This window comes from Desmodus rotundus, chromosome 9 (assembly GCF_022682495.2).
Source record: "Desmodus rotundus isolate HL8 chromosome 9, HLdesRot8A.1, whole genome shotgun sequence".
Taxonomy (NCBI): domain Eukaryota; kingdom Metazoa; phylum Chordata; class Mammalia; order Chiroptera; family Phyllostomidae; genus Desmodus; species Desmodus rotundus.
Genome location: NC_071395.1, coordinates 3,590,751 through 3,617,575, shown reverse-complemented (window position 1 = coordinate 3,617,575; position 26,825 = coordinate 3,590,751). Strand labels below are relative to the sequence as shown.

The 26,825-nt window shown below is 52.4% G+C and overlaps 1 protein-coding gene across 1 annotated transcript in view; it reads right to left on the bottom strand.

Moving 5' to 3' along the window:
• Positions 1–24,821, bottom strand: part of FGF2 (fibroblast growth factor 2) — a 40,336-nt gene extending 15,515 nt beyond the window's left edge. Inside the window, exon 1 of the mRNA XM_024568609.4 lies at positions 24,546–24,821. Coding sequence (XP_024424377.3) covers positions 24,546–24,723 — 178 coding nt within the window. The 5' untranslated portion in view covers positions 24,724–24,821. The remainder of the gene's footprint in view (positions 1–24,545) is intronic.
• Positions 24,822–26,825: the final 2,004 nt, after the last annotated feature.

Genomic DNA, 26,825 nt, shown 5'->3' with positions numbered 1-26,825 from the left:
AGAGCCACCAGCAAAACCCAGCCTGAGCAACACTCCAGGTCCAGCGATCCCGAGGACCCCAACCTCCTCTGCCAGAGGATGGGAAGGGACCTGAGACTTCAAAGGCTGAACACTCACATATTTCAAAGGCAAAACAAAAGCAGAATATTTAAGGATGCCTATCGGCGTGATGAAAGTATTAAGAAACGCAAAGAAGTGATTAACATAAAACTCTGTACACCTGAGCTGGGGAGGCGGGGACAGTGAGTGGGATGGGGACCCACCGAGGCTCCGGGGCAGCTGGCAAAGGCTCTGCTTTCTGACCTGAGTGATGGTAACCCGAGTGTTCACCTAGCGCTGATTCATTAAAGGACACATTTGCCTTGTGTGGTGTTCTGTATCTACGGTATGTTTCACGCATTTAAAGTTTTTAAAATTAGAAAAGAAAAAAAGGACCACACTAACAGACCCTCCTACACTGGACCCCAGATGTAGGTCCTTCCAGCGAGCTGGTGAGCACCCACTACATTCAGTTTATGGGCGCACAGAAGTCAACAATTTTGTCAACACAGACTTCTCTTGGCTTGCTAATGTTGATATTAAGTCCAGTGAAACATGAAAATGAAAAAAAATAAATACTGTATTATCCAAGCTTAAAATTCAACATTTTTCTTTCTGGTGTGGCACAAAAAACAAAAGCTATAAAACTACAAAATGTAATAATCTCATCAACAGGCAAGATCTCAGCCCCTCATTACAGAATTACATCTTAGACCCCATCGACAGTATCCGTGAGAAAGCTGTCTGTCTCTTACTCGGAACCGCCCAGCAAAGGCGCATTTACCCAGTCTCTCTAACGCGGTCCAGACAGGTAGCGACAGAACACAGTCTGTCCGCCATAGGGAGCCCACCTGGAAGTTCAAGGGCTCGGGTCACTGGCCCGCGGTACGCCGCGCTGCGCAGTATGAGCAGAGAGCCAAGTTCTTGCATTGTTGCCACCATGGCTCAAAATATTTTAGAGCTGCTTTTTTGGAATTTCCTTCAGAATCTGCATGGTTTCCTTGAGAATATGCTCAAGGATGGTAATCTTAAATTCATAAATACCATTTTGCAGGAGCCGAAAAGGACTTCAGAGCCCAGGGCACCCCTCCCCATTTATAAACGAGGAAGCTGACATCTACAGAGGTTTGCCCCTGGTAAAAAAAAAATTATATATATATATATATATATATATATATATATATATATATATACATACACTATACACACAATTTAGTGTATGTATATATATATATATATATATATATATATCACACTATATATAAAATAGTTCTTGGAAACAGTCAAGTCGGGGTTTCCAAGGACAGTGAATACATTTACTCATTCACTCGATAAACACGTACCGGTAACACCTTTGTGCCAGCTACTGTGCTTAGCAGTAGAAAGCACAAAGGAAAGTACAGCATCTCTTTGACCTTGAAGAACATCCAGTGTTGTCGAGGAGACGAGGGATGGCACACAGGTAAATAAATAAACAGGTTCGACAGTGTGCGTGCCACGAGAGACGTGGACACAAGCTGCCTCACAAGCACTTGCAGGGCACACCTACCCCAGCCTGGGAACCGAAGGTCTCCTAGAAGCAGTGACAACTGACCAGGACCCGAAGAATCCACAGGAGTTTGTTGGGAAAAGAGAGTAAAAGCCACAACAGAGGACCCTTACATGTATAACTGCCAAAGGAAAAAGGGCGAGAAGGCAGGCACATCGAGGGGCGGCAGGCCCTCAGGTGTGGCGAGCGTGGAGGAGGGCGGCAGGGACACCGTGGGGCTCCACGCGTGTGTTCAGGAGTATGATGTGTGAGAAGGGGTGGGAGGGTGAGCACAGTGCGCAGGGAAGCAGCTGGGATGGAGAGAAGGTGAGACATCAGTGCGCAATGAAAAAGACAATGCACAGGAGTGGCCGCGAAGGGAACAAAGGGAAGGGGGGTGGGAAGGGTGCAGAGTGCGTCCAGGTTTCTCTCCGTCTTATATCTGGGACATTACTGAGTCAGGAGATCCAGGAGGAGGGACAAGTTGGCAAGAGAAGATGAGATGTGATTCAGGAAGACACACTGAAAGTCTGTGAAAAGTCCAGACAGAAATTTCCAGAAAACAAGAATCTGGGGCTAAAGGGATCTACGTTCAAAAGGAAGACGTGGAGGTCGTAGCAAACAGGCTGCCTCAGGCACCCGGGGGGGCACCCCGCCCCAGCAGGGAGACACACGGCGGGTGAAGGGCATGCAGTAGATGCAAATTCCCGGGCAAAGGGCAGATTCCTAGGAGCACCAACATTTACGGGGAACTCAGAGCCTGGGAGAGGTGCTCAGCCCACACCCGTGTGGAAAGGTGTGCACACCCACCTGAGAGCTGTGCACACTTGCACACAGGCACACTCACACACATGGACTTGGAAACTAGCAGACAAAACCCTCACTCTCTGCAGATGGTACAATTTTCTACATTAAAAATCAAGAGACTAAATGCCACAGGATATTCTGGACTGGATCCCGGGACAGAAAAGGGGCATTAGTGGAAAAAGTGGTGAAATCCAAGCAAAGTCTGTAGTTAACAGTAATATACCGGTATCCACTTTTTTTTTTTTTTTTAAGTTTTGACCGAAGTGCCAAAACAAATTGCCACTTATGTAAGACGTGAACCTTAGGGAAAGCGGAGTGGAGGGATGGGGGAGCTCTCTGTAAAACCTTTGCAATTCTTCTGTATATCTAAAAGTTTTTTGAAATTACAAGTTTTTAAAAGTCATAATAAAATTTAAAAAAACTACTAATTCAGCAAGGTTGCTTGATATAAGAATACAGGGTGGGGCAAAAGTAGGTTTAATTGTTCATATGGAAAATAATATAATTAACAAGCAATAAGAATAAACTGTGTTTCATGTACTCACAACTGTAAACATACTTTTGCCCCACCCTGTATATTAAAATCAATTGAATTCCTGAAACCCACAGAAATGGTTACAACGTGTGATTACATTTTAAAAAGAAACCATTGGAGATAATAACTAAAGGTACTTCTATGGAGAACGTTAAAAAAATGTATTGTAAGTCATTTTTATAAGACGTACAAGGGGAGCTCTGCATGCTTACAAATAGGAAGACTCAATACAGGTACAAGGCCACTCCCCTCCCCAAAGAGTCTATAAATGTAATGAAACCCCAAGAAAGTGGTCAGAGGTAGAGAAGCAGGGCAGACTAAGAACCAAGTGATGAGAGACTCTCAAGTGGGACCTTCAGAGAGCCCTGGAGTGGCAGAAGGCGCAAAGGAAGCCAGGTAACGCCGGGCTGGAAAGCGTCCACTGGGTTTAACCACAGTAAGAATCTGGGAACAGCGAATGCAAACAACTTTTTCAAGAAGCTGGACTAAAAGAAGCCGCATGGGGCCAAGTGCAAGGATTTCGGAATCAGGCAGAACTGGACTCAAAATCGGGCTTTGCCCCCTCCTCGCTGAACGCACGTCCTCACCTGCACCACGGGAAATAATCGCTATGGCACCAGGCTACAGAGAAAGTTCGAGGAGGTCGGGTTTCATTCCATCTACAAAAGTTTTAGTAGACAGTAGTCATCAAATACGTGGGCTCTCCACCTGCTTCTTTTCTATTGCTTTGCTTTGAGATTCAATAAATTATCTTGTTTGTTAGGGGATCTTGCGCTTTACCAAGGGCGTGAGAATATCTCGAAAAGGGCAGGTATGACCTACATAACGTGGCTGGGGCATCCTTTAAAAATGTGTCATTTATGCTGCAAGAACGTCTTACCATAGCAAGGCTGACGGTTCCTTACCTACAGCAAATAAATTGAGTTTCTCTGTTCTCAAGAGAAATAAACTAAATGGTACTCAATGCAAAGAAAACGCAGACCTTATGCAACGTCTCAGCCTATTATCCTGTGTTTATTATTTATTCATCCAACAAAATGGTATCAGTTGCCCCTTATGTGTTGAGAACTATTTCAGGAGCTAGAAATACAAGCGTGACCAACAGCCGCAACGTCTCCGTGACAACGGTGTGGTGTGCCTTACCTGGGCCAGCATTAATGTTATTTCTCAATTAGGAAATTTGAAGCCAAAGTAAACAGAACCCCTCAAGTTAGCGCCCGAAGGTGACGGGAAGGCGGTTGTCCAATGTTCCATTTCACGGTTCGCCCCATCGGTCTGTCTGCTGATGAAAAGGACTCCCATTTCCCTGCACCCTCCTCTCAGAACACCGCACACACTTTAATTTCTCACTTACTCATGGAAAACAACTTTTTCATTTAAACCTGAGTGTGTTAGCTTCCCGATGGAATTATGTTTTTAAGTAAAAATAAAGAAATAACTGAGTTGGGTTTAGTAGTCTCCTTGGAACTGAGATTCCCAAGTGACTGATAACAAAATTCCAAGGCATTACCTGTGGGTTTCCTTCCTTCTCTCGGGAACCGTCCAGTTTAATGCTGCACCGGACACGGGAAACTCTCGAATGCACAGAGGCTGACAAAGGGGCCCAGGTCCCAAAAGAAACACATTTGCTGAAATGGAAAACCTTCAATCTCCATCTATATATATGAACTACTGGGGGAAATAATCGGATAACTACCAAAGATCAGTAACCCTAAACTCATCCACCCCTTTTTTTCCCTTTTGTGAACAAAACACAAATATGACTAATAATCTTCCAGTCCTTCTCATCAAACTTTCACTTTTTATTATTGCCTTTGCCTTTTTAGTATTGCCTCTTGCTTCATCCAAGAACCCAAAATCCAGGTTCCATTCCCATCACATCAAAACTGGCTAAAGTTTATGGATAAGAACATTAGACACACAGATAATTCACTGAAATGCTCGCAACTCCTCAGTTTGCAAAGGCTAAAACTGGACCTAATATGAAAGAAAGAAAAATAGGAATGAAGAGGGGAGGGACCGTAAAAATCCTTCCATTCCTTCATTACTACTCACTCAGGACACAGCTTTATGAGTCCATTCATAACCTTAAAGTAGAAACTGTTTTTGTTACGGGCCCCAAGACTGTGGATGATGACACAATGTTTAAAATAGTCTAAACAGATGTAATATAATATGTCCTAAATGCCAAATTTCATGCCACAATTATTACACTTCTAAGCCACACCATTTAATTTCTGCAATAAAAGGAACGGAAAAGATACAGCTGATCTATGCCAAAGATGGAGCTTTTGCAAGCAACTCCCATCCATAGAAACCTAGAAAGATCAATTCCCTCCACAAACTCCTCTTCTGGACTTCATGCTTCAAGTTCCAAAATGCATGTGTTTGGGCTGGCTGGGCTGCAGGTCAAGTGCGACAGGCCCGAGTCCTGGGGGCAGCAGATGACTCCTGATCCTTCCAATAACATGGCTCTTGTTTACAAAGGGCAATGGCTTTGACTTCTATGGTGACATCGGCTAATTAAATCAGACTGATTGCAAGAAAGAAGGAAATACTTTGGGACCTTGGGTTTTTTTTAATATATTTTATTGATTATGCTATTACAGTTGTCCCATTGTTTTCCTCCCCTTTATTCCCCTCTGCCCGGTACCCCCCCTCCCTCCATCCTCTCCCCCTTTAGCTCCTGTCCCTGGGTCATACATATAAATTCTTTGGCTTCTCCATTCCCTACACTATTCTTAACCTCCCCCTATTTTCCACCTACCATTTATGCTATTTCTTCCTTGTACCTTTCCCCCCATCCTACCCCCCTCCCCAATGATAACCCTGCATGTGATCTCCATTTCTGTGATTCTATTCCTCTTCTAGTTATTTGCTCTTTTTTTTTAGGTTAAGTTTTTAATAGTTGTGAGTTCATTGTCATTTTACTGTTCATAGTTTTGATCATCTTCGTTTTCTTAGATAAGTCCCTTTAACATTTCATATAATAAGGGCTTGGTGATGATGAACTCCTTTAACTTGACCTTATCTAGGAAACACTTGATCTGCCCGTCCATTCTAAATGATAGCTTTGCTGGATAGAGTAATCCTTGGATGTAGGTCCTTGCCTTTCATGAATTTGAATACTTCTTGCCAGCCCCTTGTTGCCTGTAAGGTTTCTTTTGAGAAATCAGCTGACAGTCTTATGGGAACTCCTTTCCAGGTAACTGTCTCCGTTTCTCTTGCTGCTTTTAAGATTCTCTCCTTATCTTTAATCTTGGGTAATTTAATTATGTGTCTTGGTGTGTTCCTCCTTGGGTCCAACTTCTTTGGGACTCTCTGAGCATCCTGGACTTGCCTGTCTATTCCCTTCGCCAAACTGAGGAAGTTTTCTTCCATTATTTTTTCAAATAAGCTTTCAATTTCTTGCTCTTCCTCTTCTTCTTCTGGGACCCCTATGATTTGGATGTTGGAATCTTTAAAGTTATCCCAGAGGTTCCTAAGCCTTTTCTCATTTTTTTTGAATTTTTTTCTTCATTCTGCTCCATTTGAATGTTTATTTCTTCCTTTTGTTCCAAATGGTTGATCTGAGTCCCAGTTTCCTTTCCTTCACTGTCGGCTCCCTGTATATTTTTCTTTATTTCATTTTATATAGCCTTCACTTCTTCATTTTGTGGCCATACTCAATCATTTCTATGAGCATCCTGATGACCAGTGTTTTGAACTCTGCATCTGATAGGTTGGCTATCTCCTCATTGCTTAGTTCTTTTTCTAGAGTTTTGATCTGTTCATTCATTTGGGCCATATTCCTTTATCCAGGTGCCCCTGTTACATTTGTAAGGGGTGGAGCCTTAGGTGTTCTCCAGGGCAGGGCAACCCACTTTACCTCATTGTGGTGCTGCATGTGGGGGAGGGGTAAGAGAGGGACCAATGCTGCTTGCTTGGCTCTCACCCCACTTTCAGCCCCTTCAATTGTGCCCTTCAAGGCGCTGTGCTGGTACTGATTCCCAGGTGGGTGGGCTTGTGTATGTTCTAGAGCCCTGTGGGCCCCTCCAATGGACTCTCCTATGAGACTGGGAGTTTCTCCCACCCTCGCAACCCCCATAGGTTTGTACATCCAGAGGTTTTGAGGCTTTATTTTCCCACCACTGGAACCCTGGGTTGTGCGGTCTGTCTCGCTCCCCAGTTGTTCTTTGCTCTTTATCCGCAGGTGAATGTGGGACCACCCAGTCCGCCAGCCTCCGCCTTGCCCGCCCAGGTCCTCTAGCTGCTACCTTGCTGCATGTCCTCTCCACCCCAGCTGCCTGTCTCTGCCCCTCCTACCAGTCTGGACGACGTTTCTTCTTTAACTCCTTGGTTGTTGGACTTCCATTCACTTTGATTTTCTGGAAGTTCCGGTTGTTTCTCATTTTTAAATTGGTTGTTATTCTTCTTTTGGTTGTGAGAGGAAGTGAAGTGTATCTACCTATGCCTCCATCTTGGCTGGAAGTTGCAAGTATCACTTTTGCTAGCTGTTTGCTGCCATGTTACAGAATTAGGTGGTAGAAAGAAGTTATGTAAAAACAACATATTTCTTGTGTCTCAGGTGGCCAAACGTCCACAGATGGTTGTGGTTTTCATAGCGAACCACTCCAAGAACTGTTCTGGTGCCCTGTGGTCACCACACACTTCTCTCTGTTTCTTACAGTGTTTACTGAATGAGCAGACTCCTCGGCCCAGGGGCAGGAACCTGTGCCACTTACGAGACGTCTTGCGCAGCCTGGGGCTGGCAGTGGGAGCGCCAGGTGAGGCCAGCGGCAGGCAGACCCAGGACGGAGTCACATCCTGATATCGAACACACGGCCAAAGCCAGACCTTCAGTCGGGGTTGGCCACGGCTGGAAGCTGAGAAATACCTTTACCAAAAAACAACTGAGCCTTCTACATTTTCATTCCGCATGCAAATCCATTCTTGAAGCTTCCTTACCCACCCCCTTGGTTTATCTCCAAGTAAATAGACTTCAGCATTCAAGCAACCGTGGAAACCCCGGTAGTAAAAGTGGGGTAACCAGCTCCAAGGCCCATAGGTCCTGTGCCCAGAACACGCAGCATGGAGCCACTTGGTGACGGGCCTCAGAGGAGCAGGGGCGGGGGGCCTGTGCTCAACTGCAGACCACGCATCCCAGCTCCCAGGGCCACCACCACTCAGCAGCGGCCCAGTTGGAGTTTAAACCCCGTGACACACTCACTCACACACACACACACACACACACACACACACACACACACACACACACACACAGTGGTGGAAATATGGCTGATTTGGAGTTTTGACCTGGCCAGAGCACCCTGAAGTCAGACACAGCTCAAGATGAACAGGCACTACGTAAGCCGCCTCAAGCAAGCACCCGACATGCCCAGGCAACGGAGCATGTCCTCACTCCGGCCTCTTCTTGGCGGCGATTCTTTCTGTCCTTTCGAAATGCTTCTTGGGTGATTGCGAGAGCCTGAGTTTTCTCTCAAGTGAACTGCCCCGCGGAGATAACGCAACCAGCTTGGCTGGCTGCGCGCCACACCCTGGGGACAGATGCCAACGCGCCGGGCTGTTTGTGTTCCCGGCACTTCCCTCTGGACCGAGAAGTTCACATTCATCCACAAAAATCACACAATTCAGGCAGCTCCAGAACAGAGAACAGAGCAGCAAGTGTGTGCCTGGGGAAAGGAGGGGCTGGGGGGGCAAGGGCAAGGCCTGGGGGGGAGTGGGCGGCCCCCCAGAGTGTTCCAGCCATTGAATGGCACTCTCCCACACTCACTTGATTTGACTGGGAAAAGGGAAAATCATTAGGAAAACACCTTTCAAAGCCGGCCTCAGACAAGAGTGTTTTTTATTTGAGTCTGATGAAAATAGCCAGGCAGCACGTCCCTCAATCAATGACGAGCGTTGCTGCAGCCTCCGCTCTGGAAAACTCCAGTTCCGGCCAAGAGCTCCAGGCCCATCTCCAAGACTTCAGAGGAGGCCCTCCCAAGGAAAGCTCTCCCGGCACCCTGCAAGGCAGAGCGGCTGGGCTCTGGGGGCTGGAACCCGCTTTCCGCCTCCCAGCCGCCGGTGAGAAACAGGGACCCTGCCCAGCTGCACTGAGAGTCCAAAGGGACAACACAGGGCCTCAGTGAGACGAGATCGCGGCTCTAGCCCAAGAACGCAGCTGCCGTGAAGTCCACGTTAATGCAGCTGCGAGGACCGCTGGGTGTTGAGCTCTTTAGAACGGGGTACTCGGGGCTGGAAGCTGGTGGGCTGGGAGACCCCTCAGACGTGCCTGCCTGCCCGCCCTTCCTTCACGGAGCGACTCGATGGCTGAGGGAGACTGTCCTCCCTGGCCCCACAGAAAGGCTGTCCTTTAGGACAGAAACAAGCAGCAAGGCCATGGATGGCGGGATGTGCCATTGGACTTTCCGAGCTAATGCTTCTGCGGCTATCAGTTTTACATGCTGTGTCCCGAGAGGGATGGGAAGCGAGTCTGTCGGTGCCCTGTTTTAAAATTTGACCTGGTCCAAAACACTCACACATCTAAAAAGAAGTATGACAGCTTTCCTTCCCACGTCCCCCACGTGCTCTGTGTGGGTCCCCTGGTGTGTGGTGGGACTAGCTGAGCCTTCACTTGCCCATGCACGGCTGAGTGTTTTAACCGTGAGTTTAAGTCACGAGCTGCGTTCTGCATCTCTCTCTACATTTAATACGTAAGCACACACATCCTTTCATCTGACTCTGTCGATGTTGTCTATTTTAACTTGTAAAAAAGTGCAAATTTAACTTAAGGTTTGCTTCTGTTCTTCAGCCAGCAAACACTTGGGAGGCGCCCCCCACCAAGTGCCCAGCCTGGCAGCACCGATAACAGTGAAGCCAAACGGGGTGGGCGTGCTCCAAAACCCAGCTAGGAGTGGTGCAGTGAGCAAGCGGCGGGTCAAGATTTTTTAAAGGAAGGGATTCTGTTAAAGGGGATCTAATTTCTAACCACCGCTCGGAGCCCCATGTCTTGTCTTCAGGATCTCCGCCCTGCCACCCCGCCCGCCCTGTGGTCTAAGACATTTGCAAAGTAGACGTACTCAGACTCTCTCATCGGGCACCTTCCCTCCACCTGCTCCGAGTCTGGAAGGTGGGTGACACCCCATAGTAAAAGAAGAAGAAGAAGGGGGAGATAAGTTGTATTTACATCTTCCACGCGGAAATATGAAAACTGCTAGGGAATAATCTGGGGAGAGAGTTGATAAAATGAGAACATCCAATTTAACACGCGGCACCAGCTCCCGGAGGAGAGCGCCGAATTGCTTATCTGACCGGAAGTGCAGTTGGTAGGTTCAAGCTGGCTGACCCGGTCAATGGGACGTTCGGCAAACACGGAGTAAACAGCGCTTCGACGTGGGAGCTTGCACTCCAGGGGCCTCTGCTCCTGAGACCCAGTCCCTCTGGAAAGGGGCCCAAGCTAGTCTCACGCAGAGACCACGTGGAGAAAGAGCCTCCCAGGTCTCCAGTTCCCCCTGCCGGGTGGGGGGGCATACAGGTATGTAAAGCCATTTTAGACCTTCCTGTCGCAGCTGCATGAGGAATCCCAGACTCCCGGCAGCACGGCCGTCCAGCGGAACCCGTCAATCCGTGGAACCATGGGAAATAACCACACGGCTAGGTCAGGCCATCACACTGCCAGATGCCTGTTACATGACATCACCGGCGCCCTGGAGGACAGGGGAGATAAATGGCGGTCACAGCTGACAGCGGTGGAGGGCTTGCTACCTGGCGGCACTGCGCGAGGAGGTGCTCCCGCAGCAGTCTGTGCGAACGCTTACAACGCCACGAACTCGGCAGCTATTACTAGGGAACCGGCACTTCCAGAAATGAAGTAACTCACCCAAGATCCTACGACGAGAGAGGCACAGGTGAGCTGTCAAGCCAGGCCGGGCGTCGCCGGCATGCACGTGAAAGATGAAGCCATGGGAACGACTCAACCTCAACGGAGGAGTGAGAGGGCGAGAGGGAAGGGAACGGCTGAGGGCGGAGCCAGGGCCAGAAAGAGCAGCCCTTGTCCCAGGTCTGCGTTTTTTCTCTGATGTCAAGAGCAGCTGTTCGACACATTCCAGGGGAGGACACACTGCAGGCCCTCTTTTGGAGGCCGGTCCCTCACCCCGGATGCCAGCCGTGTCTCCGAGAGCCCCGCCTGGGGGCCCCTCTGGCTAAGGGAGTCTGGCCTCCACGCCCACGGCTTCAGGGTCATTCCGGCCACGTCCGGGGCCAGGCCTGGTTCGAAGCACCCGCTCTTCTGCCATTATCGGCCGGTCCCCCAAACTCATTCTTGGACCGTCCAGCAGAATTGGATTCAAATATCCTTAGAGTTTGGCTCTTAGGAACCATCTAGTCCCGACCGCTCAGTTGAAGGCCAGGAAGCACAGCCCCAGGTTGGCAAACTGCTTTGCCCATGGTCACCTGGGGACCCAGGGTCACAAATCAGCAGTCCTCACCCTCCCCTCTGCCTGGGCGCTGAATCGCACAGAAGCATGTGAAGCATGTCACACTGCCATTTCCTGCTGTGACAGCTGGTTGAACTAATGCTGAAACCATGCCTTACTCCAAGCAGTGAGTTTCGTGTGGATGGGGCACGTTGGGGGAAAGCAGGGGAACAGATGAAAATACCAGCAAGTACGAGGACTTATCCTCCCACAGAAAGTCGTCTCATACTATGTAAGAGTTCACTGCTGTACTTTATAACGTTACAGAAATGTCACGAAAGTGCCCAAGTCGTAAAGCAAATAGCTTCTGGCTTTAGTATTCACACTTCCCACCCAAAAAAGGAGCCTAAAGTCACAATTCCTGAATGCCTGCCCTTCCCCTGGGCCACGGAAGCTCCCCACTGTGCTTTCTTTTGCTCCTTTCGAGCTCTGCCAGCTTTGGGAGCACTTTCCTGAAGGCGTAGCAAGTCCCCCCCACGGCCAACTGCTCAGGAGTCTGTTTCAGCGGAAACCTTCCCTGCGTCCTGAGGAGTGTGCGCTTGGCTGTTTCTCGCTCTTCCTTCTCTTCCACTGTCTGCCTCCCTGGTCCTGTCTGCTCCCCTGGCTTCGTTTACTTTTTCTGCTTCCTCCACAAGGCACACGAGGAGGCTGTGTGAGAGAACAGAAACCGGGCCCCGCATGCACCTGGAGGAAGGCTTTGGGCACTGAGAGTGATTCCACCGACTGTACTGAAATCTTATCTCAGGCCTCCGGAGCAGATTGCTCCGGCACCAGAAACAAACCGGGCTCATTTTGCTCAACGCACACCTTTTTACCGTAACAACCTATTTCCCCCAAGAATTTCTAAAGTATTCTCCTTTCTACCTCTCAAGGGATGGGGATTTTCATGTGAAGAAAAGATTATTTGGGGTCTGGGCACATTCTTCCCTCTGGGCAATATAAGGGATTAACCCCTAACTTGCATTTTTCCAATCGTGGGAAGGCCCAGCTGGACGTGTGAAGCCTCTGTGTGGCCTGCTAATGGCACCCACAGAGACTACTCTCCCGCTACCAGACTGAGGTCTTTCCTCCTTCAAGCTTCGCCCCTCCCTTCCTCCTCGCAGGTGCCACCCCCGGATGGGTCACTGCCACTCACTGAAAAGTTTAGAATCTGGCACCAACACCTCTTGTCAGCATCTTCAAAGACTTCCCTGTTCATGCAGATGACCCCCAGCCTCCCAGCCTCAAAGGTTCTTGTTTTATCCAGCCCAGCAACCTGCACGCCCTTGTGGCTCGGTCACCCTCCAGAGCTCGTCACCTTAAGCTCTACTGCAACACACCCACAAGCCCCTCTGTGGGTTCTTCAGCCTCAGGCCATCACTGAATGCTGACCCTGCCATCTCCCACCAGTCCTGGGCCTTGCTTCCTTCTCGGCCTGAACTCAGGGCCATCCTTCACTCCAGTCTCCTGCTTTCCCCCAGAGCTCTGCAAGCCGAGCCCCCAGAGCCACCTGCATCTCTGTGCCCACATTCACTCTGCTGGCCAGGCCCTGGAGAAGACATGGCCATCCAGAAAGGGGTCCTCAGGGGGCTGGGGTTCCCCCGCTCAGGTGGGCCCTTCCCAGGTCCCTCTCCTCTCTGCACAGCCCACAGAGCTGACGCCACACTCCACAGGCTGCCTGGCCACAGCCACCTTCCCTCCCTCCCACTTTCAGGGAAAGACTGATCACACAGATGTAAGGTCCCTCAACATGCCCGAACTTAACCACATGTCCCCTCACACTGTGCTAGTCACGCTGAGCTCACCACCTAGTGCAACACAGTCGTCTGTTTTTTACAGCAACTAAGTCACCAGGCAGTCTGTCATTTGGTGCCATTTTGCTACAAACTGGCACATTGACATCTGTGCATTTGGTGGCACCCTGGCATGGGCTGTGGCTTCCCAGTGGGGGCACCTTGCCCCGGAGGACAGAGGCCAACAACGAGGCCCAGTCAGGAGACCCGAGTGTCCAGGATGCAGGTCCGGGACATAAGCAGTGTGTGGCCCGCCGAACCCCACACCCTCACAGACCAGCTCGCTCCCAGCGGTGCCCACCATGGATTGGGAAGGTGGGCTGGCTGGCGTCTGCTGGCCACCTCCCCCCCTTCTGTCACCAGGGCGCATCAGGAGGCTCGGACAGCCCACGGCAGACACACCTCTGGGCCTGCTAGGGCCGCTGCTCTCAGCAACACTTCCCCTGTACAAGGACCGAGGGCGGCGCCTTGATTGGAGTGTCAGGCAGTCCGATCACAGGCCAGAACGTGGCTCAGAAACAAAGCCGACCTGTCCGCGCGCGTGATCACACGCAGCCTGACTGCCCCTCTGCAGGCCGGGCCCAGTGCCACTCTGTGATGAGGCGGACAGGAGGCCTCTGGAGCAGAGGGCAGCTGGCAGGGATGATGGACAGCAGCGACCCTTCCTGGGATCACCGGCGGTCCCAACTGACACATCTCCACGGGTGCACAGCACTGCAGTCCTGGTGGGGGTCGTTTTTGTTTGTGGGTCTAATCGAAGAACGTCCTTCCTTCTGGAATAGGACCACTATCCTTGTTTCCAGAAATCCTAAAGAAGCAAAGCCAACCCACACATGTCAGGGGAAGGGAAAGAACCAGGAGAAAGCGGCTAATGAAAAGCAGTGTGGAGGAGGCTCCTGAGAAAACTAAAAATAAAGCTGCCACGTGATGCGGCAGCCCCACTTCTGGGCGTCTGTCCAAGGGAACGAAGCGGCCGTCTTGAGAGGACACGTGCACCCGCTCGCTCACGGCAGCGTCGGCCACGGCCACGTGGGGGCCCCCGGGCCCCCGTCGGCGGGCGAATGGACACAGAAAGCACAGCACACGTGGGATACAGTTCAGCCCTAAAAAGGAGGAGGTCCCACCACCAGAGACGCCATGAACAAGCCTTGCGGGAACTAAGCCCCGTGAAATAAGTCAGAGGGACACAGACACATGCTTCTGTGGGGGATCTACTTAAAAACACTCAGGTACAGGGAACAGGTTGGTGGTCGCCAAAGGTGGGGGGACAGGTGGGCAAGATGGGTAAAGGTGGTCAAAGGTACCAACTTCAAAGATAAGTCAGTCCTGGGGACGTGAGGGACAGCGTGGTGACTACTGTGCGCTGTGTCCCTGAAGTTGCTGAGAGAGATGTTAAAAGTTCTCATCATAAGAAAAGAAAATGAGCCCTGGCTGGTGTGGCTCAGTGGACTGAGTGCCAGCCTGTGAACCAAAGGGTCACCGGTTCAATTCCCAGTCAGGGCACATGCCTGGGTTGTGGGCCAGGTCCCCTGTAGGGGGTGTTCGAGAGGCAACCACACATTGATGTTTCTCTCTTCCTCCCTCCTTTCTCCTCTCTAAAAATAAATAAACTAAATCTTTAAAAAAAAATGTGTGACCCGTGCCTGTGACTGTTAATGTCACCTGTCAATTTAGTGGAGGCAAGGAGCCCAGATATTTGGTCCAACGTCATTCTGGATGGTTCTTTGAAGGTATTTTTGGGTGAGATGAACACTTAACTCGGTAGACTCTGAGTGAGGCCACCCTCAGTAGCATGGACAGGCCTCACCCAGTCACTTGGAGGTTTCACTGGAACAAAGGCCAACCTCCCCTGAGCAAGAAGCGATCCTGCCAGCGGATGGCCTCTTGGACTTGAACCACAGCCTCTGCCCTTCTCTTTGCCAGCCTCCAAAATCGCATAAGCCATCCCCTTAAAGTAAATCTCTCCCTGCCTCTCCCCCGCCCCATCTCCGGAGAGCCCTGACTAACTCCGGACCCTCAAAGTCAGATCGCAGGTCACCAGGACACAGGCGTCTGTCCGGTCACAGCCCCAGGCAGTGGCTCCGCACAGGAGGGCCCTGTCCATGGACCCAATCCTCCCAGGTTGGAATCCCCAACGAAATATTTTCTAAGTAGAAAAACCAAAAAAAACCCCAAAAAACCGTAATAGAGAGTGGGAGAAAAGACGGCAAAGCCTCTAAGGAGAGCTTCAATTATTTTTAAAATCACTGCTTCTGCATTTCATTCATGCATTCGTTCACTCACTCACTCCTCGGTCAACACTCAAGCCCTGGGAATACAGTGGTGAAGGCCGAACAACTGGCCCTTCCCCTATGGCCAGGGACAGGGACTCTGCCAGTCACTGCCGATCTCCCTCGGTGTCCGGCTGAATGGAACCCATGACTATTTCCCGGCCTGGATATCCCACCTTCCCAAGAGATCTACGCCCCGTTCTGTAACAGATGAAGGCGTGGCTACAACCCATCATTTCCTAAGCCAGTGCCCACTGGGTATGCCCTCTGCAGAGACCCGGACCCTCTGGGACACTGGCCGCAGGGCTGTCTCCCAATTCCACTTGCATCGATCGCGTTCCCATTACGAAATCACTGACGTAGAGTGATGTAGAACTGTACGCATGGAAGAGCTTCCAAAACATGGAAACACACTCAAAATAGAATATTTCTCTTTTCACATAATTTTTTTGGTGCATGTCTAACCCCATAGAAGATAAGGAAATAAGGTTAATCAACCCTATATTTAAAGGTTAAATTTGACCCGGAGAAAGGCTCTCCAAGCAAGCCATTGTTTCTGATGAGGTGAAACGTAACACAGGAAGGCTGACTATGCAAAATGCAAGGTTACACCAAGCCAGAATCAGAATTTCCAGGATGAAAGGGACCTTCTTCTCTTGTGGCCCACCCAGTTCAAGCAGTCATCAGCCAGAACGCAAATGACACTCCCTGTAACACACACACACACACACACACACACACACACCCTGTCTTCCAATGAGCCACAGCTAGAATTAGCTGTGAGGAGGAAGCTCAAATGACATGGAGAATAAAAAAAATCTTAGGCAAGAAAGTAATAAAATCAATTTGAATACACACATATAAAGAAGATGCACAGCAGGCGTTAGAGTAAAAGGTATAAACTATTAGGCAGTAGAGAGATTAATTTAGTTTCTAATTAAAAGCACAGACTGTTTAGCAAGTGACACAGTTTTAAATGAAGGTGTTATTTGACTGTTCCTTTCTTCCTTTTCTATTTCTGTAATGGCCACCTAAACACCTACGAATTGTTTTCTATTTGCAAAATGATTCAGCTCAGAGGGGAGTCACTAGGCGATTTCTCCCACCCATCCTTGCAGACATCACATCACAAAGGCTGTGACTCACTTTGTCACACAGTTTCTACCCTTTTAAGAGTTTTCAGATTGTTGTGATGAATACCGGCTGGCTCATAAGTCGGAGTGAACTTTGGGATGAAATGATTTGTGCCATTTCTCATAGCCAAAAGGACACTAACGATGGTCCCAGACAGCTCGTAATCCTAATTTGTCAAATGATTCGCTGGTTTTAGACTTGAGAGAGAGATTTACAGATTTGAGTGCTTGATTCAAGTATTAATTCTTACGTCGTCATTCCTGAATTAGAGGCTTATTACCCGTTTTGGAACTGGCCAGAAGCATTGATGTTATTCAGTAGCTGAAAAGAAAATCTTCCACAATAAAAAGTAATCCTAACAATTAAGTTTCACCTTTATTGCTTCAAGGGGTCAGCAGAAAGAACTACCGTGATACCACAGTCCATGCACCCATTCCGCATGCCTCCCACTGAAGTACTTACGCCCACTATTTACGGTGGCAGCTCCCTGGACAAATAGAGGTCAGCGCCCCTCTTGGGCCCCCACCAGGTCCTTCACTCCGCGATGCAGCCCAGGGGCTCCTGGGACCAGTCGTTTCATCTCGGAGCGGAAAAGGGATGGGCGGCGATGTAATGTTGTTCGAATTTCTTATAAAAAAGTCCTTACCAACTAATCATTTCGGTCCAATACTGAATTCAGTCCAATACGGTGACGTGCAATGAAACCCCATCAATCTCTCAGAGAGCATCTTTAGACAGGGTGCAGGAAGGACGGGCCCAGGGCAGCATGACAGGAGTGGGCCCAGCGCGCCTCCAGGGCTGGTGGGGGCCGAGGAGGGAGAGGGCTTCGGAGCTGGAGGAAACGCGCCTGCTGAAGGCTAAGAGGGGCAGGGGGTGTGAGGTCAGGAAGGACGCCGGAATCCCGGCTCCTTTCGTGGGTGCACGTGGAACTGAGACAGTCTTTGAGAGGCCACTCTGGCTGAGGACAGATACAAAAATTTGGACCCGGTTCTTGCCTGCTGTCCCCAGTGCCGGGACCACAGGAGCATTAAGTGCCGCAGGAGAACAGGTGCTTCCGAGGACTGTGGGAAAAACAGAGGTGGAGACAGTGTGCTCTCCCTGGGGAGCTCGGGGAGAGGGTCACCCAGGAGAAGGCTCTGGAGCTGGATCCGAGCCATTCCTCCGGGAAAACATATGTGTGGGAGAAGTAGTGGTAAGAAACAGGGCTTCTCCAAAACCCGGGGCCACATGAGGAAAGGCCAGTCGTTGCCACGGTGATGGCTCTGAAGGTGGTTCTGAAGGTCAGACGCTGTAACTGAAGCCCAGAGTGCTGGAAGCATGGCGGGAGAGGGACGGGGTAAATAGAAGGAGACAGGATCGGGCAGGTAAGTCAGGCAGGGTCCAGTGCTCAGTGAGGAGAGGACAGGGGGCCTCAACGGATGGGGCAAAGGAAAATCACCGAGGCAGGGAGGGTGCCACGGTGCAGAGCTTTGGAGACTAGAAGAATAACTTCACTGCAAACAGAAATTTGTAGGAAGGGTGCACATTTGCGAATGTGATGCTCGGCCCTGTTTTATGCACGTGGAACTGAGGCTGTGATGGTGCATCGGTCCCTCAGCAGTGGGAGACTCAGGACTGACCCGGGTGGGAGGCCAGAGTCCGCAGGAGGAGGGTAGAGGCCAGAGCCGTGGGGAACGGGAAAGCCGGACGCCAAAAGACGTACAGTCTAGAAGAAGACAGCTGGACAGGGCAGAAGAAACTGGGGTGAGGGGGTGCAAGAGAGCCAGGGGAGTCTGTAGAAGACAGGGGCGGACAACAGTGCCCAATGTCCACACGAAGGCGACAAGCTGGGTAGGGTCGTGTGATTGGCACACACCGGGACCCAGAATGATTGACGTACAATCCAGAGTGAAAAAGAGAAAAGCAGACGAACCTGGAGAGGGAGTACAGGATTCTAGGAGACGGGCTGCAAAGAAAGAATGATCTCAGGTAATGCACGCTTACCTGAGAAACTTCTGTCACTTGGGACGTGACCGAACTCTTACCTGCTCTTGAAAGAAAACCATTCCTCGGGAGAGCCTTAGACCATCCTGGAAAACGATTCCTCATTCTACAAATTACCCCTGAGGGTTAAGGCCAATAGCCAGCCTCTGAGATGCCCAAACATTCCACAAATAAACTGTGGATATAATCCCCTTCGTTAAGACGGGCCACGTGTCTCTCGCCTGTGTCACCGCACCAAGGGAACGGCAAACCTCCACTGCGCCCGCGCTGTACACAGGGCTCAGCCCACGCAGTCACTGCAGGGTGTTTTCATCGGGCACCGTTAGCGAGCGCGCCCTGAGTGGAAGGCACGAGCCCTTCGCGACGTTATTTATATAGAGAAGTCGCGGTTTCTACTTTTGTTACCAGCATTGTGGATAGAGAGTGACCCACTCACGGGGCCGAGCCAGGTCCTGGATACTCTACACAAACTCCCTTTTCTACACAAAACCCTACTTCTTTCGTGGCTAACTTGAGTTATTGTTTAATTATAAATTTTAATGATCAATTAATGTATAGCTTAATCATAAATGAAATCAGGGAGATTCCTTTAACTGTTCGATTATGCCTGGAACACAACGATATTCATATACATCCTCTCCAGGTTTTGATTGCCCGAATACCACGAAAATCTGTGAACCTTTCATTTCAGAATTCTGTGGGATAAGTTAGCGTAGAGGGTACGTCAATAAGGGAAGTAAGTGGCCCTTTGAAAATACACACCCCCCGGATTTCTGTGAATGGGTGAGTAAGCACTAAGGACTCACCGACCAACTCAAAAGCCACCCTGTGCAGGAAGACTGACAGGCAGGACGAGACATAAATTAAACACTGAATATTGGCCGTCTGTTTCCTCCGGGCCCTCCAAATTTCCTCAGACGAAAAAACATCCCTGAGGCGTGCAGAAGAGACTAGTCCGGCTTCTAAGAAGCACAGGCCACGGCTCAGTGGGTGAGGATCCCCGGGAGTCGCCCCCGTTCGGCCCGCTCCCACGTTCCCGCGGCTGTACATCACCGGGCCCAGAGGGGGAGTGGGAGGGCGGGAGAGGATGCGGCAGCCGACCTCGCAGACACAACAAGGGGCACAAAGCCACGACGCCACAGCTGCCCTTCCTGGCCACGCAACACAGTTCTACGCTTACAACAAAACTCTACACGGGTGACTATTATTCCGGATTAGCTTCCAAAGCCCCCAGCGTTACATGTTAGGAGCACTGTCAACACATAAGTTAAGAGCAAGACCAGCGCCCTGACTTCAGAGTGCAGAAGATGACGAGCTCAACCACAAAACAGAACAAAGTAGAGCTGTTTGGACAGAACATGGGAGTGAGTTTCCGGTTCGGGCCTGACTGCCTGGATCTGCCTTTCGCCGGCTTCTCAGGAGGCCGGTGCTCGGGGTGGAGGGGCCCCGGCAGGGCGGGCAGAGCCGCAGCATGTGCCGTGCTGGTCCTAACGGTGCGAGTGGGACCTTAAGCCGCCTTTTCTAAGGTGATGCCTGAGAATCGATGGGCACACGGATAAGGTCAATTTTACAATTATAACGTGCAGAGGATTGGTCTTGTTTTGACGGTCACATCTGCAACATTTTATTTTCAAATTAAGCTCACAGACCCTGGTCACCCATTGAAAGGGGCATCATAACTCAAAATGCGAAGACAGAGAAGCCTGTGGTCACACACCGCTGTGAACGTCCACTCGCACAACGGCCACACGACAGACACAGCGAGGGCCCCCAGGGCCCGTCGCAAGGGGCGCTGCTGCCTCAAGGCTGAGGTCACTTGGCATCACCTCATTGTCCATGGCCCCTGAGGTGTGGCAACATCTATGACTCATGAATTGTGCTTTCACTGCCCCATGGTGACATGGTGTTCACTGAACGAGCTATTGAAGTCTTACTTCATTTGTTGACTGAGGACGAGCACAGTAAAGGCCGACTTCAGGAGGGCGAATCGGTGGGGTCCAGTGGCCAGGAAGGAGCCAAAAAGGTGAGGGGACAGAATCTAGTGCCATTTGCTCAACAGTTGCATTTACAGGAAGGAAGAGAAGGAAGGACGGCTTTATCAGCTGGCCCAGGAATACAACCAGAGGCAGCCTGTGGGCTAGGGAGAGGGGCTCGCTCTGTTAGCACCCTGCAACAGAGGACCCTACAAAGGGGGACCCCGAGGGTGCTCGCTCTGACGGGGAGGGTGATGAGGCCGGGGGGCAGGCAGGGACAGCGGTGATGGGCCAGGTGGGCGAGCAGCTCACTCCGAGGGTCACAGAGGAAACCGACAGGTGAACCTTGACACCCTGTTCTACAAAATGAGATCGGTGAGCCGGGGGTCTGGACTCCGTTGGAATGTCACAAGCCCACGTGTTTGTTTTGGTCAGGGCGGCAGGCCGAGTGCGGGCAGGGAGTTGTCAGGCCCCTGGACCCGACTGGCCCGAGGGGTGGGGGCAGCTCCCCTGGGCCTGGAGGCAGGGAAGGGCGGCAACAGCAGGCCCGTCCTGGGAGAAGCCTGAGGGCAGACCCACACCTCTCCCTGCCCTCCTCATCCACCCACTGCCCTCATCCATCCATCCGTCCCTCCGACCCTCTGTCCCTCCTGGACAGCACCTGGGACGTGTTTACTGCTAAGCTGCCCTCCCTCCCGAATGCCTTCGCCGGGGTCGCTGCTGTGGAAAACGCGCGCACCTTACACACCCCGTGGATGTCTGGAGAGGCCCACCAAAGTACCCAGGATGCCAGAGGACGGCAGGCGTGCGGCACGCACCGGGGGAGCAGACTGTCACCACGGCTTGCTGTCACCCAGACCCTCACAGCAGAGGAAGGCTCTCCCAGGACGAGGAGGAAGGGCGGCAGCAGCACGGGCCCGTTTGAGCAAAATGACACAAGCGAACACCCAGGTGTGGAGCGAAGCTGAGCCACAGGCACCTGAAGTTGAAACGCTGGGTTCAGGCCCCTTCCAGCTGCCCTTCATGCCCACCTCTGTCCCTCTGCCCATCTCCTCCTCAGTGCCGGCGCCACCTCCCCCACACCTCCCTGGCACCCCACACCCACAGCAGTTTTCAAAGCACCCCTCCAAACTTGCGTCCTGCTCAGCTCTGCGGTAAGAAACTGCACCTGGATTTGAGTCGCACTACAAGTTACACCCGGCACACGCTGCACTCCTCCTTTCAGAGGGCTTCACGCTTTAGACGCCAGCGGGCGGAAAGCCTTACGCCCAAGGAATCGTCTCCGAGTCAGCGGGGTACACCGGCGGGGAGGCGGGCTAGCTGTGGGTTTTTCAACGTTTCAAACAGGTCGAGACACCTGAGCTGTAATCAGTGGGAAACTGCCAACCACCGACATTCCTCCATGTCTGCCGGCCAGTTGCGTTTCCTCTGGGGGCTGGAGATGTGGCTGAGAGCGGGTACAGCTCGTCCACTTACTTTTCCTTATGTCTATCAGTCTCTCCTTGGCCTGGTTGACTACCGGCATCACACCTGACATGCCGGCAAAATACACTGCCGTCAAACTAATGCCCGAGTTGGGCGGCACAAGAGTGGCCTAAATTCCGCATTGTTGGGTTAGTGTTCTCGTCAGGCTACTGCCTGCTAAAAGGTGATGTAAAAATCAGTGCGCTCCACAAGCCTGGATGAGGACTTGAGTACTCTGCTCCGCACTTCACCACCTGTCTGCAGCTAGTCGTCAAGCAGGGAGGGTTTCTCGGCCTCAGCACTGTTAACACGGGGGTCAGGAAGTGTTCTGCCGTGCATCGTGGGGTGTTCACCAGCATCCCGGGCCTCACCTGAGAGATGTCAGTAGTACCCTTCAGAGTACGATGACCAAAAGTGTCTCCAAGCATTGCCAAATATTCCCTGGGCAGGGAGGGCGGGGTGGCAAAATCACCCCTGTTTGAGAACCAATGAGTTATAATAAGATTTCAGGAATGGCAGCCCAACCCACAGCTGGGAAGGAAAGTTAACCATGGTTTTACGAGGGCTGAAACCTGGCCTGAAGTTCAGAATGATGCTCACTCATGAGCCCCTACAGCGTTCGCTAACGGAAGCCCAGCACCCAAGACGTCAAAGAAAAAACTTGATCCAGCAACTTATAACGTGTCTGAGGGAAAAAAGAGGCTGGGGGAATCCCGCTGTGACCTTAACCTGGGGGAGCCTCCCGTCTTCTAGTCAGAGAACGGGCTCCTTTTTCATCACCAACGGCTGGTGCCCTGGACGACAATCCAGCAACCGCGACGTAGCTGCAGCTGGTCCGTGCCCGCCGAGCCAGCCCCCCAGACAAACGGCAGAGCAGGCTGCAGACACGCACGGGAGGGAAGCAGGGACCCAGCACGAGCCCGTACATCGGCCTGCAAGCTTCTCTTCAGTTTGGCTAGACGATGCGAGTGGCTGGTAAAATGTTTAAATTATGGCAGGCCTGAAGAGAAACACTGAAAACCTGCATTTTTTGCTTGTTGATACTTTGGGATCCTGTAAAGACCCAACTGCTGTAAAAGCACATTTCCTGTCCTCTGTCAACTCAGGTTTGGTGGCGGAGCTCTCTGGGCGTCCTCGTTCCCGAGTGGGTGGCATTCATTAGCTTCCTAACAAAGAGATGGTAGCTCGCCTCCTCTCAGGTAAACAGGTGATCAAATTCTCCACCTGAAACCCCTGACGGAAGGGATGCGTACACATGACCTTTTTAAACATCGGTTTGTTGTTTCACTGTATATATTTATGCATCACTGGTTGTTTTTTGCATGTGTTCTGACTGTAGATCGAACCCACAACCTTGGTGTATGTGGACGGTGGTCTAACAAACTCAGATGCCCGGCCAGGGCTTGAACGCACAGCTTTTACCACAGGTGTTTTACCTGCACCTACAGTTAAAATATCTCCTGCCCTCGTCCTCTCACTTCAAATCCCGGAGTGGTATTAATCAGCCCAGCTCCTGCACTCCTCTTCCTTGGCCACCGCGCTCTCGCAGTGCGGCCTAGGCCAGCACCCGGGGGTTGGGGGGCTCACTGCAAATGCAAACGATCGGCCCCCTCCAGACCTAAGGAGTCCCCGGGCTGCGCTGTGCGTTGTGACACACCTTCCATGTGGTCCCCGAGCCGCTTAAGGTCCCACAACCCGTGACTTCGGCAGTGTTGCCCCCATAACCCCCAACAGATGGTTTTTACCGAACCCAAGTGGCAAACGGAGCCCGCTGAGCACTTTATGTGAAGTCTCCAGCGCCCCTCGACCCCCAAGCAAGCTAGACGCTCCCTTGCGGGCGGGGCGCGGCTCAAGGGCCCACAGCGAAGCACTGCAGGTGGGAGACAAAAGTTTCTGCAGTTTCCTCACTATTGAAGCAAAGGTCTGTTGCATTTTATTCAGGGTCCCCCCCCTTTCTTTTCTGTTTCAGCTTTTGGGCAATTCAGGGGAGGGGGAAAAAAATGGACGGGGAGAGCTGCGTGCCAGCGGCTCGGGCCCTACCCGATGGGCATTTGAGGGCGCGATGCGGGAGGGTGTGCTTCCAGCAAAGGGCGCCTAACTCGGCAGCGTCCCCTCGGTCCTCCCCCCGACCCGCGGGGCTGCGTGAGTGCTTCGAGAAGAGGCCAGGACTCGGGGCGGCGGACACGCCTCTCCTCACCCCCGGCCTCCCCGACGCGACAAGTTGTCGGCGAGACGGGGAGCCGGCCGCGCGCCCTGAGGCTCTGCGCCCAGGGGACGGGTTTGTGGGGAAACTGGCACCCGCAAAGCCCGGGGGGCGCCTAACCCGACACCGCAGCCGGGGGAGGAGGCGGTGGGCGGTGAGCAGGAAACCGCAAAGGGCAGCGGAAAGAAACCGCAGTCCCACTGGGTCTGAGGGAAGGGCAGACGGGGCGCGGAGGCTGGAACGGCGTGGAGGGGGTACCCGGGAGATGGAAATGGGGTCCGGAATGGAGAGGAGGGTACCCCCCAGGAGATGGAAATGGGGGGCTGGAATGGAGAGGAGATGGAGTCCCAGGAGGCGGAGGTGGAGTGGGCCAGAACTCACTGTGTGGGTCGCTCTTCTCCCGGACCCCGTCCACTCGGCCGTCGGGGTGGATGCGCAGGAAGAAGCCCCCGTTTTTGCAGTAGAGCCGCTTGGGGTCCTTGAAGTGGCCGGGCGGGAAGGCGCCGCTGCCGCCGTCGTCAGGCACGGCGGGCAGGGACGTGATGCTCCCGGCGGCCATGGCCCCACCGGGGCCCTGCCGGGGTCCTCGGGCCCCTGGCACCGCGCGAGGAGCCGCCGCCCCTCGGCCCCGGCCCCCGACTCGCTCGGAGGCGCGGCCCCGGCCCCTTCCCCGACCCCCCAGCCTCCCGCCCGGCGGCGCTCGGCCGCGCCCGGGGGCCCCCAGCCTTGCGCCGCTCGGCCCTGCCTTCCCCGCGGGCCCGGGAGCACAGGTCTGGGGCTCGGAGTCTCCGCAGCCACCACTGTCCGGAGAGCCCGAGACCCAGTTGCAGCCGCAGGCAGCGAGACCGCCGCTCTGGCACCGCCGGGCCTCGTCGTCACTACTTTCACATCTCCGCCCCCGACACCCCCACCCCACGCGCAGCTCCCCGCCCTCCGCGCGCACCGCCCCCTGCCCTCTCCTGGCTCTCGGGGCCGAGCGCTGGGGCTGCAGCACGCAGGCGCGCGAGGGCGGCCCGGGGGAGGGGGGGGCCCTGAGCGCCGCCCGGGGCGGGGAGGTGCGGGGCGCGCGGGGGTTCCACCCGGCTGGTTCCCCCGAAGGCGCCCCAGGCCAGCCCCGCGCCAAAGAACCACGTTTAGCCTTTCTCCGCACTGCCGAGCTCTAGTGCGCAGCCAGCAGTGACTCAACCTTTAAAAGCTTAAATGCAACTTGCTACCCCGTCGTTTCTGCAGGCCAGCGTTTCGGTGCCGAGACACTCTGTCCACCTCCGAGAAGTAGAGGACTCGGAAGCGGGGGCGGGGTCCTGTGTGGGAATGGGTTCTGAACAGGTCTGCCCTTGAAAGAGAGGGGCTCGCACGGGACGCAAACTGCTACAATTGAAGGCACAGGTTGAAGTCATTTGCCAATGAAAGGAGAGAAGGAGGCCGGAGGAGGAGGATGGGTTGGGTTGCTAAGGGGAAAGGTGTCCTTTTAACCGAACTAACTGGAATGGAGCAACGTGGGGAGGCGAAAACGGGCCTCAAATCCCCACTGCGATAGAGGTGCGTGCTCCTGTCTTGGTCCCAAACTGGCACGAACCGTAGCTGAACGGTTGGGCATTTCCTGGAGACGGTAGTCTTGTGGAAACCCAGAGCTGCGCGGAATTGAAGTTAGCTGCACTTCGGTAGTTTTCGGTAGAATGTAAGAGGCTCTGCAGATTAGCAAACTATCCGCCCATAAAACTTGATACCCTGAGCGCCCACTGGTCCACAAGCGCGGTGGGAGATGCCCAGTGGGGTGGGGACGCGGAGGGGCATGCACAACTCCGATGCCACCAGGGAGCGCCGAGGCCAGGGGGAGTAAAGTGAAGGGAGGTTTCACAGGAGGGGTAAGTCAGCTTGGGGGCAGGTGGGGGTTAAGGAAAGCTTCTAGGAAGAGGTGAGAATACAGAAATTCCTCTATTTAGGAACATATTTAGTTTCAAAAGATTACCCATGAGTGCATTTGTTCATAAGTCTCCAAGAGGGTTTAGCTCCAGATGCATTTCTGGGCTGTTAATTAGGAGTAAGGGTCCATCGCAGCTTGGGAAGCAGGCATACCTCCCCTGGGCTAGTCTATGTTCTCTGACGTCTCTCTCTGAAACAGACAGGTTTTTCCTGCACTGAAAATCTGTTAAGACAGCTCCCACCGAGATCTCCGCAGGTCTCCCAAGGAATGCTTACCGCTACTACAGCACTGGAGGAAGAGAGTGAAGGGTTCAGTGGAGTCACTACAGACAAGCTGCGAAATTACTGAAGTCAAGTAGGTCCAGGCATGAGGAACCGATTCGGTCCCTGTTTCCACCTTCTGAGCTTTCCAGTCCTGTGTCGTCAAACCTCCAGATAACCCCGATGACCCCCTGAAGGACTAAGAAGAAGGAATGTTCCTGTATCCATCACCCATGTTGCCTGACACCCATCACCCAGGCAACCGGGCATCTGGAGGATCTCCATCTGGGCCCAGTCCAGAGGCTAACCATGCAGGACTGATTCTTCTCCAGAACGTACTTTTTAATTTATTACAGGAACTCTTGTCTTTTCCTTCTTGTTTGGAATACTGTGGGTATGGCCTAGCCGTGTTTCCGTTTCCAAACCCTAAGACCCTTGAATAAATCTTTATCGTTTACTTCTGGCCAAAGATTCCAG